This window comes from Borostomias antarcticus, assembly GCF_949987555.1.
Source record: "Borostomias antarcticus genome assembly, chromosome: 15".
In the NCBI taxonomy this organism is placed as follows: Eukaryota; Metazoa; Chordata; class Actinopteri; order Stomiiformes; family Stomiidae; genus Borostomias; species Borostomias antarcticus.
In genome coordinates, this window is record NC_140248.1 from 2,193,895 (window position 1) to 2,210,427 (window position 16,533).

Below are 16,533 nucleotides of genomic sequence, written 5' to 3' on the forward strand. Positions count from 1 at the left end.
TAGATGCCTACAGTATATACTGTGAATGAATAAACGAGGCGGAGTTTCTTGTCTTTGAAATTGAGAGTTTAACATGTTTTTTGAATGATTTTTCAAGGTGCCCATCCACATCCATTGTATGACCAAAACGGTGGTAGAGCAATTATCAGACTTTCTCAAAAGTGCTAGTTTTGTCAATGTTTTGATCTGAACCATTGTATATGATCATAAGTAACCTTAAAACAGGGCTTAACATGCATTTTCCCTTTACAACTGACAGTGATAGGCTAACATTATAACACAAAGTGAAAAAACAGTTTTTGATTTGGGGACCGTGAGGTGTCTGGCTATCATAAAGAGTTTGTTGGCAAATAGATTTGACAACTGGACAATGGATGCATTGCACAGCAAATATGCAGTATCCAACACTTCGTTCATGGCTAGCTAGCAATGGTACAGCAGATTAGCTCATTTGGGATGCTGTCAAAGCCGGCGCATTAATTTAGACCGGTAATTTCTGTTTCAGTTTTATTGTCACTTAGATACACTGGTAAGGTAATGAGATGTGAAACGTGAAAATCTTTGGCTAAAAAGCTTCATCATTAAAACCATTTAGACCATTTAAAAAGCATTAAAACTATAATTAAAATCAGTAACTACTAAAAACAGTGATATAATTTAATGATAGAAATACATTTCAGGGATTTGTTGTGGCAGCGCTGGGTGTAGAGGTCTTCCAGACTGGGCAGGTCACACCCAGTGATTTTTTCATCCGTGTGAACCACCCTCCTCAGAGCCTTGTGGTCCCTGTCGGTGCAGCTGCTCCTCAGTAGGCTCTCTATTGTGCCTCTATAGAAGTCCCTGATAATTTGGGGTCCCAGGCCGAATTTCTTCATGCGCCTGAGGCCATATAAGGCGCTGTTGAGCCTTTTTGACGACTGCGGTTGTGTGGCAGTCCCAAGTCAGGTCCTCCTGGATGTTCACCCCCAGGTATTTGAAGGTGTCCACCCTCTCCACTACAGAGCCATTGATGGTAACTGGTGGGAGGACATCCTTCTTCCTGTAGTCAACAATAACCTCCTTGGTCTTGGAGACATTTAGGGAGAGGTGGCTGTCCCTGCACCACTGCTCCAGGTTGGTCACCTCGTCCCTGTAGGCCGACTCCTGCTCCAGGTTGGTCACCTCGTCCCTGTAGGCCGACTCGTCACCTCCAGGCTGGTCACCTCGTCCCTGTAGGCCGACTCGTCACCTCCAGAGATCAGTCCCACCACAACCGTGTCGTCCGTGACTCTGTCGCCGCACAGTCGCTGGTGTAGAGGGGGTACAGGAGTGGACTGAGGACACAGCCCAGTCGCTGGTGTAGAGGGACTACAGGAGTGGACTGAGGACACAGCCCAGTCGCTGGTGTAGAGGGGGTACAGGAGTGGACTGAGGACACAGCCTAGTCGCTGGTGTAGAGGGGGTACAGGAGTGGACTGAGGACACAGCCTAGTCGCTGGTGTAGAGGGGGTACAGGAGTGGACTGAGGACACAGCCCAGTCGCTGGTGTAGAGGGACTACAGGAGTGGACTGAGGACACAGCCCAGTCGCTGGTGTAGAGGGACTACAGGAGTGGACTGAGGACACAGCCCAGTCGCTGGTGTAGAGGGACTACAGGAGTGGACTGAGGACACAGCCCAGTCGCTGGTGTAGAGGGGGTACAGGAGTGGACTGAGGACACAGCCCAGTCGCTGGTATAAAAAAAGTACATTTGAAACTTATTTTGAACACAACACGCGAGGGACGAGGGTAGCTTGTTTTGACAGTGTTTGAATATTGGCCAATCACCACCAACTTCACTTCACTTTCACTTGTGGAGCTTTAATGTGACCCTTTCTCCCGCTGTGAGTTTGAGGACGAATGCATTTAGATGAGGTAAATGTCTCAGTCATGAGGGTAAACTAGCAAACCTTATGAAATTAGACATTGGGTGCGATTAAATCAACAAATGAGTTTTGAATCAGAACGTTTGATGGCTTGCGACTGATTTTTAGCCTACTAGCACCAGCATAAGTAACGTCTAACTTTAGCTAACTGGCCAAGCTGGCTGACAAGCAGCAACGGCTTATTAAAGCTATGAAAATGGCGTGTTTATACGGCGTGTTTAATGTCAGAATATTCATACGATATTTCATTTCATGAAAATCAACTTTTTTCTTAGCACCCCCATGTATTGGTCAAGCCCCTCCTTAGCCCCTGGAGAGAAAACATCCTGGCAGCGTCCATGCCCCACGCTAAAATGGAATGTTCGCACATCTTTTAATATCAATCCACCTCTTATTAGTAGCCGTGTCAGTGTCCAGATCAATGTTTACAAAGATGTGCAGTAGCATTGTCGTTGCCTGGCAACGTTCCCTTTTCAGCGTAAGTATCCGCAAATGATTAACAAATAGTTCCATTAAAAATAAAGTTATTTCATGTTTGTATTGTCTTTCTTTTTGAAATATTGACAGATAAATGTGGCAACCGTTGTATAAAAGCATTATGGAACTCGAAGCCGTGGGATGTCACAGATATTGCCATGGCTAGCGGGGTGTAACGGCTCCGCTGCGCGTCATGCCTAACCACTCCCGCTAGCCATGGCGATATCCGTGACATCCCACTGCTTCTCGTTCCATAATGTTTTATTATCATACTGAATACTGTCATTTTAAACTAGTAGGCTATCTCAATGCACATTATCTTGTGGATAATAGAAGTGATCTAAGCTAGCCTGTACATATTAAACATCTGATTCTGTTATATATATATATATATGTATATATATATATATATATATATATATATATATATATTTATTTATTTTATTTATATTTTAGTTTTAACTTTAAAATCGCTAAAAGAAAAATACTATTACAACTAATAATATTTCATAGGGTCATTATTGTTATTGCTGAATGAATCACATTTAATCAATATTTGTCTGCAGGATAACAAAATATTGTCATACAGTACCACGCCAGTATTTTATATTAAAATACAATAATCTTGTTTTGTTGACTTGGAAAGACAAAGGCAAGCCTTCAACAAATGTTGAGTTGTACCCATGACACATCAAACCAGGCCAGGTCAAGCCTGGCTTATGTGTGTTGGCTGGCTTGTTTCTGTGCGGGACTGGTAGGACGGTAATGTTTGATAAATAAAGATGGGTCTGGACCTGGACACATCAGTTCCAATGCTTCCAATGCTAATCCAGCACAATAAAAGCGGGTTAGCCAGTTAGCTCATGGGCTCACAACAACTAGCAGCAGCTTCCATAACATTAATGGTAGCGGTCAGTGGCTAAAGCAGTTACACTGATGATAACAAAGTCATCCCCACCAGGAACCCCGGTCTCCTGGGTGGGAGTCCAATGCTCTCACCACTACCACTTGTGCAGTGGAGATCGGCGGGTGGGTTTTGGTGTCCTTCTTCCAGTCCCTAGTGTGGGTTGGGGTTAGAATATGGGTTGGGGTTGGGACAGGATCTGATCTATAAGGCAAGGGGTAAAGGTTGGAGTGAAAAGATGAACATGTGGAGGTTTGGGGTATAGTCCCATAAAGTCATCCCCACCGGGTCTTCAACCCCAGTCTCCAGGGTGGGAGTCCAATGCTCTGACCAGTACTCTACTTGTGCAGTGGAGATCGGCGGGTTGATTTTGGTGTCCTTCTTAATTTTGGTGTGCTGGGACTACTGCCTCTTGTGGTGCCAACAGAGAAATGCAGGCCAACATTGTCCGCAGTAACGGAGGGAGGGAGTGATAACCGGACGAACGCTATACTAGGTGCGCTGGCTTACAGCCACGCACAAAAAAGCATAAATACATTAAGCTCATTTCTCCATCACCACCTAAAGCTGTGCCAGTCAACAGTCAGTCTAATCACTGAAAATAAACCACATGTAGGTGTAGAGCGACTGGTGCATCACATCCTATACAAAAATGAATTACTATAGGATTTGAAGTGTCCTACTCCTCTTGTAATGAGGACTGTCTGTCTATAATGCAGTAGCGTACCGTGGGGTCTTGCACAGGGTCTTCTCCAACATTGTTATTACTCCCAATGCCCCCCAACCCCTCCGCCCGCACACCCCCCCCCCCCGCCCGCATACCCCGTACACACACGCAGACAGGGAGAGAAACTACGCACGTAGGGGTCAGTGGAGTCTGGTGGGTCCTTGATCCGCACAATTTTTTGGGGGGTGCGCTGTCAAAGCATGCCCTGATGGGTTTCACAACACCAGAAGGGCGCTGAGCATTGGCATTTATATGTAAAAACATACAGCTATAGTAGCCCAGGCTACTGATGTTTTTTTTAAACACATCAACAAAGGCCAATAATTTGAGAGCGAGCGAATAAGAGGGCAATATTTAGGCCAAAACAACCAAGCTTTTAGGGACACACTAAATAAACTACAGAGACATTATATGACAACAATGGCCAAGCACCACGAAGAGAATGACAAGACGATAAAATACACCCCCTTAGGACACAGCACTCAATAACCTACTCCCCTACTTCACTAATCAGTGTTTAGGCTACTAGCCTACTAGGCGTATTAGCCCACCGCCCCAGGTCTTGATTTGATTTGTTCTTGATTTGATTTGGTCTTGACTTCCGTAAGCTAGAATAATTTTATCTGGCCTACAATGTTAAGTGAATAACGAGCTAGTACGACCGGTGTCAACGGACCGTAACGTGGACTGTATTTTCATGAGGACTGTAGGGGGCGACGGAGCACTACCAAAATGCTAAACACGGATGAAAATGAAGCGATATGGCAGAATACAAGACGCATTTAAGTCAAAAACAGTCTGAAAGTCGATTTCAGGCTTCCCCTTATGGTGTCAGAACGATGGCTTATGATCAAGTTTTCAAATCAAGTTTTATTTGGATGTGTATGGGTAAGCCAGGATTACCCTGGCTTATAGGTGCAATCGCCACTGGTAAGGGTACCAATAATTTGCAACACTTGGGACTGAATTTAATTGTTCCTATCAAAACGTAAACAACTATAATTCCGCACCAAAACAAAGTCCATTAGGCTACGACAACTCGTGCTCAAACACCACAACGCCTTTTATCAAACTGAAATAGCCCTGCCAGTGCTAACCATCTCTGGGCTACTGTATTTAACATAATAACATCGCATTCATAAGCCATCGTTCTGACACCATAAGGGGAAGCTTGTCAACGACATGCGACAACAGGTCCTTATCTCTCACATAGCAGCAAATTCACACACATTGCCAACATGATCAATCTGAAATGCATACGGTTGCGTGTCCACCGACAAGCTGTATTTTAGGCGGGACGAGAAAATAACTTACCTGATATAAAATGGGCACCGCAGCATTTCTGATTATGTCCTCAGTCCAGTCCGTAGGCTACGCTTAATGGATTGTAGCCATAGGCGATTCCAGTTCTGAAAAGGCCGGTTTCCTCTTGAAACAAATAAAGTTTGCCACTAGAGCACCGATTTGTAGCCTACACCCGTAGACGCAACAGCCAGACATATTGATGGTATATTAAATACTAGTCTTTGCACTAAAATACGGCTCGCTCTGAACTCGTCTGTCTCCCCCTGCTTCTGTTTCAAGAATGCGCGCGCATACATAGCTGGGTCTATGAACCACACTCTATTTTAACAAATACTGGGTTTTGAAGCCTCGGCGCTACCAATAAATAACTTATTTAGATGCGTTCTCTCCGAGTGAAATTATTTTTCCGAGGTAGCCTAGTCTTCTTCTGTGGTGGTGGCGGTGCTTTGAAGCTTCAACCCAGCATTTGTTCAAATAGACCCTTTTGCTTAGGTAAGTGAAGTTTCATGTTTATCTGACACTTGTAGGCTAAATATGAGCGCCTCTCCTAACTAGGCCGACACTGATTTATTTTGACGGCAAAGTGAATGGACCAGCAAAGGACTGTTGTCTGGCATGAGCGAGCGGAATGCAACAACGGGACTGAGAAGGGCTACATTTCAACCAGACATTCCAGTGAAACCAGGTAGTCAAAATAACTTACCTGATATAAAATGGGCACCGCAAACGCAGGCATTTCTGATGATTTCCTCAGTCCAGTCCGTACGCTTAATAATGGCGATTTCGTCTGTCTTCCTCTGCTACTGTTTCAAGAATGCGCGCGCATACTCGTGCTGACTAGGCTGTAAAAGGTTCTATAATTAACAAATAGGACCCACGCTCGTAACATAACTTCTACAACATCCAGGGACAAAATATGTCATGGTAGGCTATCTTGGTATGTCCACACCAAGGATCGAACTCACAACCTTCACGGTGATAGGCAGCGCACTATCCACTCGGCCACCGCTGACCTGGGAAATCTGTGGAGTCTTTTTGTTTTGATGTTATGGGACCACTGCCTCTTGTGGCAGCAACAAAGAACTGCAGGTCAACAACGCCAGCAGGGACCGAGGAAGGGAGGAAGGGAGCGACAAAAAGGATTCCCTCTTCTAGGTGTGTCGGCTTACAGCCAACACACAAAAATATGGTATTCAAAATAAAATAATGGGTGATTATATTTCTGCCAGGCTACGCATGGATATATAAACTTGTGATTATGAAAAATTGACATAAAATAAAAATTTTCGAAGAAAAAAACTGTTATACTGAATTGGCTTTATTCTTGAATATAACTAATATAAGGGAATAGGTGACATGAATGAAGATAAAAAATAATTTTAGGGAAGTGTAATGTCAGCTTTAATTTTTACTACTTTGAAAACTGTATACATAATTGACCCGTACAAGAAAATGTCTGTAGTCCAGAACAAGTCCTAGAATACTTTGTACCTTTAAATGAGACTCTTCTGAAGTCCAGGGGTCATCTTAAACGTGTGTTTTAGCCTTAGTTGTATGAAACTGGTAATTACACCAACTAATTCAGAAATTGGAGTTAGGCCACAATAGACATCCTCACTGGAAACCCTGTCTTAATTTACCCAGTTTACCTTTTGACCACAAAGCGGACCCCATGTCGCTCCTCCAGGATGCGCTTGAGTTTGGGGACCCCATAGGTGCAGGGCCTCTTGAACGGGATCTGGTCAGGGATCCCAATGATCTCCACGGCCTCGGGATCGCAGGCGATCTTACGGTACGGCACTGGGACCATGTGATCCAGGCCCAGGGCCTCAGCTGGAGATTAGGAGAGAACAGAACCGAATAGAAAGATTGTTTTTGGTGCTGCGTTGACTGCTGTTATATTTCATACTATACATACTTATTGTGAATATTACCATAGCGACTATTGAACAGGATCTGAACACATTCTCTCAGAGTGTTGATGTCCTCGGTCTCTCGGATGAAGGAGTCCCATTTTTCTGGAAAAAAGAGGAATGTGAGAAACAAATCTACTGCCCTGACTAAAAGGTTCAATCTCAGATATTATGGGGCATCGGCCAAGTCCTGGACTAGGTCTTGCAATTGAGAAACTTCATAGGAAATGCCTTTTTATTACTGAGCACAGTAATGGTCAGGTGTCCAGAGCCAAGAGAGAGAAGCTAAGCTAAGGTCTCGACTCACAGCAGCGTCGGGGGATCTCATAGGGTTCCTTCCCAGAGAGCAGACGCAGCTAACCTAGGTGTCCTGGCCAACCGCCCATCCAACCGACTCAATCTGTCTGCACCATCACACTCCACAATTACCTGGCAATCCTGGCCTTTGATAGGCTACCGTTTTGTGTTTCATGGTGGAGAGTAGTCCACTTTTTTTTTCATACACATCTTTAAGACACAAATTACGTTATGCATTTGATAAATATTATGGTAACCAATCCAGTGCCAGGGTCAATATGATATAAATCAATTGTTAATTTATCAGGCAATTCTCTATTCGCGAAGGAGGAATCTGATTGATCTCCACAGAATATTCCTTGGTCAGTCCACATGCTTGCTAACATGTGGCTACCTTGCATCGTCCACTAGGCAGTCATTCAGACAGATTCAGAAGCAAATGCCATAGCGACAGCCACAGCTATTGGGTAATAAACCTATTCATGCACTAAAACCCTATGGTCTATCTACTGTATGTTAATCGCCTGGGGCTTTCCTGTATCCAGAATGTCTCAGTGGGGTTCATGGCTACCTGACTTCTCGTGCACGATGGAGAACAGGAGCCTCTTGGACACGTGGACACTGGGAGGGCTCTGCCCCAGGTCCCCCGCCAGCCCTGTCCTCTCCCCTGAGAACACAAGCACAACGCCAGACATGAGCTGGATTATCTGTAGGATATGTATTGTTTTTACTGTGACACCTGAACAGTGCTCTTGATACTGCAAATTAACTTTCGCCACGGGGAAAAGTTAGTGAAGACATGGAAAATGTCCATCTGCACAGAGTACTGAAGCTTGTGTTCTGGGGTCAAGCTGGCGTCTCTCACCGTTGTCGTAGTCCTTGGTGGACGCAGCGTTCTCGGCCCCGGCCACCCATGCGCCCAGCCTGTCCTTGCCCAGGTTGAGGAGGGACATGGGCTTGAGGTCCAGCGTCCCCTCTGGGTGCGCCTGAGAGGACATGGGCATCCCGTACAAAAAGCTGGACAGCATGGAGCTGCTGGAGGCTGATGATGTCACTTCCTGGGCGGGGGCAGCAGCCTTGGCAGGGGCGGGGTTGGGTATGCTCTTGGGGCCTGAAGAGTTGTGGTTGAGGTCCATGCTGGACTTGGTCTCTCGTGAGGGATCCTCGGTTGGTCTAGAAACAGAGGAGAGAAAATAAGATACAAGGCCATACTACATCATGAATGGTAGCCTAATCACAAGAGATTTGATTGGGGGAATGAGCAGATATAATTTATGTTACATTATCTTCCCTCTCTCCAATCTCTCCTTACTCTCTCCTTACCCATTCTAAAATGAACAACACATAAATCTCAAAACCAAACTCCAGACCAGACTTCTTTGCTCCTTGCAAAGGAATGCATACAGGTTACATACATTTGTACTGTGTTCTATAGGTCTACGTACTGCAGGTCTACACTCTAATGACAACATCACCTTTTGACAGTAAAGTGGATACGGTTGCTCTGCTCTAGGATCTTCATTAAGGTCTTGGTGTCATACTCAGACGGTTTCCTCAGGCCGATCCCCTCAGGCAGGCCATGGACGACTACAGGGCTGGGGTCCTTCAGGATCCAGTCATAAGGCACTGGGACCAGGCTGCTCTTCCCTACAGCCTCACCTGGAAATCAGAAAAACATTGGCTGGCCGATATGGATTTGAGAGGAATATTCATTTTTACGAAGTAAGCATTAGATTTGAAGCGCTGTGGATGTAGGAAGGGGAGGTGTCTTGATAAAGAATGGTATACTGTACGCATGGCTGGAAGTTCTCATCAAAATCACAAAACTCTATGCCGCATCTTAGGCACGGTAATTATATAAGTTAGAAAAAGAGAGTTCCTGCAGGGATCTGTTGTTTTAAACAGCAAGCTGTGAGCTCTTTTCCATAGCTTGACTGACACTGAATCTGTAGTTTCAAAACTCAGCAAGTATTATGATGATAAAGACCTCCAAGACTAGGCACGTTTACATGGAGTCTAATAATCTGATTATAATAGGTTTAAAAGCCCAAACCAAATAAAAAATGCTCCATATAAACACCTCAATCCGAATAAAAATGCCCAAAACGACTTGAAATTTAAATCGGTTGCAGAGGGGTTTTACAAGCCTTTTCACAAGCCGATCAAGTATCACTAAACTATGAAACGGATTACTATCTGGCTGCGTTCTATCTGTGCATGCTCTCTGTCAAAGGGGACGTTCGTCTATGGTGGGTAGATTGCTTTCAAGCAGAACTGGACCACAGCTGAGAATTTGTTTTTAATCCAAACGCAGAACTGAACATTATTGGACGCCTAGACGGCAGGAAAATAAGGAATATGACCACAAAACATCCAGTAGGAGAATCAGTTGTTATCAAGCACCACAATAACAAACAGACGATAGATATCCATTAGCAAAGTTTAGATTTGAATTTCCGTAACCATGGTAACTCACTCACTCCTGCCTGCATGCGCACGTCACACAGCTTTTCTGATTAGATGTGTTGGCGCATATAAACACAACGTATTAGATCACTTCCCATATAACCTCAACGTATTAGATCACCTCCCATATAAACACTTCAATGTATTAGATCACCTCCCATATAAACACCTCAACGTATTAGATCACCTCCCATATAAACACCACAATGTATTAGATCACCTCTCATATAAACACCACAACGTATTAAATCGCCTCCCATATGAACACAACGTATTAGATCACCTCCCATATAAACACCACAACGTATTAGATCACCTCCCATATAACCAACAACGTATTAGATCACCTCCCATATAAACACCTCAACGTATTAGATCAGCTCCCATATAAACACCTCAACGTATTAGATCACCTCCCATATAAACACCACAATGTATTAGATCACCTCTCATATAAACACCACAACGTATTAAATCGCCTCCCATATGAACACAACGTATTAGATCAGCTCCCATATAAACACCACAACGTATTAGATCACCTCCCATATAACCAACAACGTATTAGATCACCTCCCATATAAACACCTCAACGTATTAGATCAGCTACCATATAAACACCACAACGTATTAGATCACCTCCCATATAAACACTTCAACGTATTAGATCACCTCCCATATAAACACTTCAACGTATTAGATCACCTGCCATATAAACACCACAACGTATTAGATCACCTCCCATATAAACACCACAACTTATTAGATCACCTCCCATATAAACACCACAATGTATTAGATCACCTCCCATATAAACACTTCAACGTATTAGATCACCTGCCATATAAACACCACAACGTATTAGATCACCTCCCATATAAACACCACAACGTATTAGATCACCTCCCATATAAACACTTCAACGTATTAGATCACCTCCCATATAAACACTTCAACGTATTAGATCACCTCCCATATAACCACAACGTATTAGATCACCTCCCATATCAACACTTCAACGTATTAGATCACCTCCCATATAAACACCACAACGTATTAGATCACCTCCCATATAAACACCACAATGTATTAGATCACCTCCCATATAACCACAACGTATTAGATCACCTCCCATATAAACACCACAACGTATTAGATCATCTCCCATATAAACACCTCAACGTATTAGATCACCTCCCATATAAACACCACAATGTATTAGATCATCTCCCATATAAACACCTCAACGTATTAGATCACCTCCCATATAAACACCACAATGTATTAGATCACCTCCCATATAAACACCTCAACGTATTAGATCACATCCCATATAAACACCACCACGTATTAGATCACCTCCCATATAAACACCACAATGTATTAGATCATCTCCCATATAAACACCTCAACGTATTAGATCACCTCCCATATAAACACCACAACGTATTAGATCACCTCCCATATAAACACCACAACGTATTAGATCACCTCCCATATAAACACCACAATGTATTAGATCACCTCCCATATAAGCACCACAACGTATTAGATCACCTCCCATATAAACACCTCAACGTATTAGATCACATCCCATATAAACACCACCACGTATTAGATCACCTCCAATATAAACACCTCAACGTATTAGATCACATCCCATATAAACACCACCACGTATTAGATCACCTCCCATAAACAGTTGACCCGAAATCTTCAATTAGATTGAATTAAATCAGATTGAACAGCCTTCCTTTGGTAATGGGTATTTCTGAGTCCTTACTGTAAAGCACACTGAAGACCTCCTCCACCATCTTCCTCAGAACCAAGACATTGGAGTGGGCGTCTGAGGAGGCTCTCTGTTTCCCATGGCCGGCCTCTTTGCCCAGCTTGCTGGCCTCATTCTCCTGGGCCTTGGCATGGACACTGACTGAGGTCAACGTTTGTAGACAGGGCACACCTGAAAGAGTTAATCGAGCAAATTGGATATAATTATCCCATTAAGTTGGGCTACACTGTCTTTGAAGAAATACAGGGCAGTGTTTTGATCCAAGTCTGCATGCGAGGGAATGAAAGACATCATGTCTAACAGTGAGGGCCGCTCAATCTATTTCTAGCAGATTAATGGCAAGCGTCCCAACATGTGATATGAGCAAATGATTTCTCCAAACGTTTTGCACTGTACACACAGGAGAGCATACTCACGGCAGAACTTGTGGAAATCTGTCTGTATTTCCCTACGGGAGTTGAGGAAGACTCTTCCCTTCTCCGTTCCCACGGCAATGACGCTGTCCTCGTGCACTGTGACGCACGCCACCTCAGCGTTGAGCTTTGACATGGCCGTGCACTGAGGAAGTGAAGGTCGTTATGTTTATGTCGGTTCTCAGACTCACATTTCTTTAGTAGTAGTACTTTATTGATCCCGGGGGGGAATAAAGCTTTACATGTTCAAGTAAGAGTCAAATATTTGCTCATAAAATGCTCTGTACAGCACAGGCTATTAGCAGGGGAGACCCTGTGAGATATCTGTATGTGCCTGAACGAATGAACATAATGAATGCATTGTGCCATTTTTTATATTAATTATTTCATGTCATATCATGTTTATAGAAAAATAATAATAATAATTTGATAAAATATGCACAACACACTGACTGACTGTAAGTCACCCTCTTCTCAATCACTTTCTCCTGCCAATGCAGTAACATGTCTGAGGAACAGGGAAGTACCACAGAGTCCAGCGCGGAGACCAGGCTGGTGAGGATCTCCTGTCTGGCCGACACCTGCGGGCCCCGCAGCTCGGCCCGGGAGCTGGGCCTTACCCCGTCACAGCCCTCGGCCCGGGAGCTGGACCTGACCCCGTCACAGCCCTCGGCCCGGGAGCTGGACCTGACCCCGTCACAGCCCTCGGCCCGGGAGCTGGACCTGACCCCGTCACAGCCCTCGGCCTGGTAGCTGGGCCTGACCCCGTCACAGCCCGGCTTCCTCATCTGCGCCATGGCTTCACGGGACACAAGAGCAACACTTCAGCTGGGGGAGGAAGGGAGGCCCACACCGCTCAGATCAGACATCACTAGTGTGTTTGTATTGCTAGCTGAATACCGCAGTGGACTGTATAAACTACAGCAGCATACTGCATCATATCTCACACATTGAATTAGAAACCCAGAATTATTTGTCAAGTTTTTTTTCCCCTATAGAAAATGAAAAAAGTTGTACATACATGGTAGTAATCGTTCCAAGAGAATAAGCTCAAAGGACACAAGATTTAGGGTTAGGGTTATAACATTGTGATAATCTGGAGGGAAATCCCTCCACAGTTCTGCATTCGTATATTTTCTGCTGCCAATTTAGAAGACCAAAATGCTCAGTCAACAGATTTTGCAGAGAATAGCAGATGTTCATACCGGTGTTCAGTGGGAGAGAAGCCAACAAGGTATTTGCTTTTGACTTTGAGGAAAGGTGATGCTCACTTTAAAACGTAGATAGAGCAGCACAGGGTTGTTGGGGTGAAGAGGGCTGAGGGTAGATAGAGCAGCACAGGGTGGTTGGGGTGAAGAGGGGTGAGGGGAGATAGAGCAGCACAGGGTGGTTGGGGTGAAGAGGGGGTGGTTGGGGTGAAGAGGGGTGAGGGGAGAGTATTCTCATTAAGAGGCTTTAGGGTGCCAGTAATACCCGCCATGTTGGATGCTAATACCCAAATCCGTCACACGTAAGAGAAAGTAGCTAATTACGATAAGCCTTTGTCAGCCAATTAAAGCTAGCTCAGATTATATTATTGGAATCCATTCACCCATCCTTTGCTCCCCTTAAAAAGTATGCAGAGCCTGGAAATATACAAGTCCCTTGCAAAGTGACAAGCTGGGAAAATTGGCTTAAAAATGGCCTAACAAACTATTTAGCTCCCATCCCCACCCCTCAGTTTAAATGTTATTCGGCAGCTATGTAGCAGTTGACTTGAATTCTATTGAAAAATAGCACTGATACTGAACATCACAAACATGTGAACTGGGAGGAACAGAGCGATATTTGGCTGAGCTTGACAGAGAAAGAGAGAAAGCGGGGATAATACAAGAGGAAGGAGGACACATTCAAAATCGCAATCCTAATTCCAGGCCCTGCGTTCTCATGGCAACCACAATCCGTCTCCTTGGAAACTAATCTCGAGGCATTTGAACAATGCAGCTCTGGCCTTTAATCTCTCCAGACACTGGGAGCCATTATCCCAGCCTCAGGGCAGCCCAAACCACAGCCTCCATTATCCCAGCCTCAGGGCAGCCCAAACCACAGCCTCCATTATCCCAGCCTCAGGGCAGCCCAAACCACAGCCTCCACATCGATGGGGGAGAGAGAGAGAGCAGGGCAGCCCAAACCACAGACTCCACATCGATGGGGGAGAGAGAGAGAGCAGGGCAGCCCAAACCACAGACTCCACATCGATGGGGGAGAGAGAGAGAGAGTGACAGAGAGAGTGAGGCCTATTGCCAGTCTGCATCTGCCTCCCTGGAGCCCACCAAAAACATAAGCCCCCTCCAAAACTATTACGGCCTTGAAATAGATTTCTCTTTCCCTCCTATCTTTAAGAAAAAGAGCATCAGAAACAAATACAAGACAAGCGGGACAGTGTCACTTCGTTTCCTGCTAGAGAGACGCTGCCAAACACAAAGGACTTCTGTTGGAGTGGTGGTTGGCGGTGGTGTAACGACACTGTCACAAACTCAAATGTCAGAAGGAGACCAGATATTGACACTGGCAATAATAAAACCATAGTTGTAAAAAGCTTCCTTCTTTTTATTATTTTTTATTATTTTTTAAATGTTTTAAATAGTTCTGGTTGAAATCTAGGTCTACATTCAACAGCCGTACATCAAACATCAACCCACATCAGGGATAACTAGGAAAACAGTAGTAGGAGTCAATAGTAGTCTAAGCTCTGAGCCAGGTCCTAACGTATATACAGCAGGCCTACTATTCTAATACTTTTGACGATTGCAGTCATCTCAAGTTATCCTAAAGATGAAACTTCATGGGAAAGTTCCTCAGACAGGGGATTTGGCCTCCATCACGACTCCCGATCTACAGCCTAGCCTATCACGACTCCCGATCTACAGCCTAGCCTATCACGACTCCCGATCTACAGCCTAGCCTAATTCCAGTGAAGTCCCATTAGAAAACAAGATCTCATCCAGAACCTGCCTGTTTCTGGGAAACAGACACAGGCCTCCAGGGAGCCCAGATCAAAGGTTTCAAATCATGTGGACATTGGTCTTTAAATAAATTATTTCCATCAAATCAAGAATGGATTCTGTCTAGTGAAATTGCAACGAGGAACCTTTTATATTGCATATTCTAAAACTTGTGAAAAACATCTGAATCTCTGTGCTTCTCGCTATGGTGGTGAGAGAGTAGGAGCCAGAAAGAACCCTTTCAAACACAGTTTCCCAAATGAGAGAGCACTCTGATCTTGAGAGATAACATGTTCCTCATGCTGATATGCTCAAATGCTCCAGCTAATAACACCTAAGCCATTTGAGTTTCCCTACGGAAGCACTGATATTTGCCTTCATGCAACGCAAACCTTACCCAGGCTACAGAGGGCCAAGCTGATCTGAACACGTTGAATGATTGCCCAAGTGGTATTTAGATATAACAATGTTCTCAAAGGGGGTATCATGGATTTCTGAGCTGGTTTTCCACTAAGAGGCTTGTGGCTCTCAGGGCCATTGATACACAATACTTTGCTAATACTCCTTAACAAGTGATTCTGGCTGCAGTTCTTTTGAAGAACACTGCATCGTTAGGGATCAGTGCTGATCATTGAATTATAATTACTTTTAACCCCTGGCATGCAGGATTCAGTCCCACATGGTGGTGTAGACCGGATATGAGGTATCCTTTCTTATTGTGGTCATCTTCAGTTACCTACTAACTCCAACCACAAGACAGCAATTTGGCATAGAATAGGGCTTCCATAAAAACAGTTTTGGCATGGTAAAAAAATAAAAATAAGATGAGGGAAAAGTTTGATGTTGAGCTAAGACTTTTGGGTCAGTAAATTGACTAGCTTGGGTCTATTATAATAGACTAACGGTCTATTATATCGAATAACCCTTCGATCAGATCAGATCAGAATGTTCCATTAATCATATCTGATTAATCCACCATGGTCTCATGTTCCTACTAGAAGGGGAAATTAAAGATGGTTAAATAGCCTAGATGTGAGCAGATTGTTGGGGTCAGTTCAAAATATGAAACGATCGAACCATGGTTGCAGGGGTCCACTTTTGATCTTTATATTGGATAGATATCTATCTGATTTATTGCAAATGAAAGGTTATTACTTTTGAATATAACAACTTCAACCCAGGGTAAAGTTACATGTACAGCATCATGTAGACCTATGCATTTAAATGGTTTTATACCACTTCCTTCTTTTTCATATTAGATGTGAATTTCCTTCAAGTCTAGCTATCTAACAGCATCAGATATTGCATAGCAGAACTAGGCTACTAAATGCTTTAGCCAGATTCAGGTGTGTTC

General features: G+C 44.1%; 1 protein-coding gene across 2 annotated transcripts in view; it reads right to left on the minus strand.

Moving 5' to 3' along the window:
- Positions 1-16,533, minus strand: part of gtf2ird1 (GTF2I repeat domain containing 1) — a 40,491-nt gene that overhangs the window by 22,970 nt on the left and 988 nt on the right. Inside the window, exons 2-9 of one of the 2 annotated variants that reach the window (XM_084450179.1) lie at positions 12,723-12,994; positions 12,199-12,340; positions 11,777-11,953; positions 9,003-9,186; positions 8,393-8,700; positions 8,099-8,194; positions 7,252-7,335; positions 6,967-7,150 (exon numbers count right to left, since the gene is read on the minus strand). In XM_084450179.1, coding sequence (XP_084306305.1) covers positions 6,967-7,150; positions 7,252-7,335; positions 8,099-8,194; positions 8,393-8,700; positions 9,003-9,186; positions 11,777-11,953; positions 12,199-12,340; positions 12,723-12,992 — 1,445 coding nt within the window. In that variant the 5' untranslated portion in view covers positions 12,993-12,994. Of the gene's footprint in view, positions 1-6,966; positions 7,151-7,251; positions 7,336-8,098; positions 8,195-8,392; positions 8,701-9,002; positions 9,187-11,776; positions 11,954-12,198; positions 12,341-12,722; positions 13,024-16,533 lie in introns of both variants that reach the window. The other variant, XM_084450178.1, reaches the window with a different exon arrangement.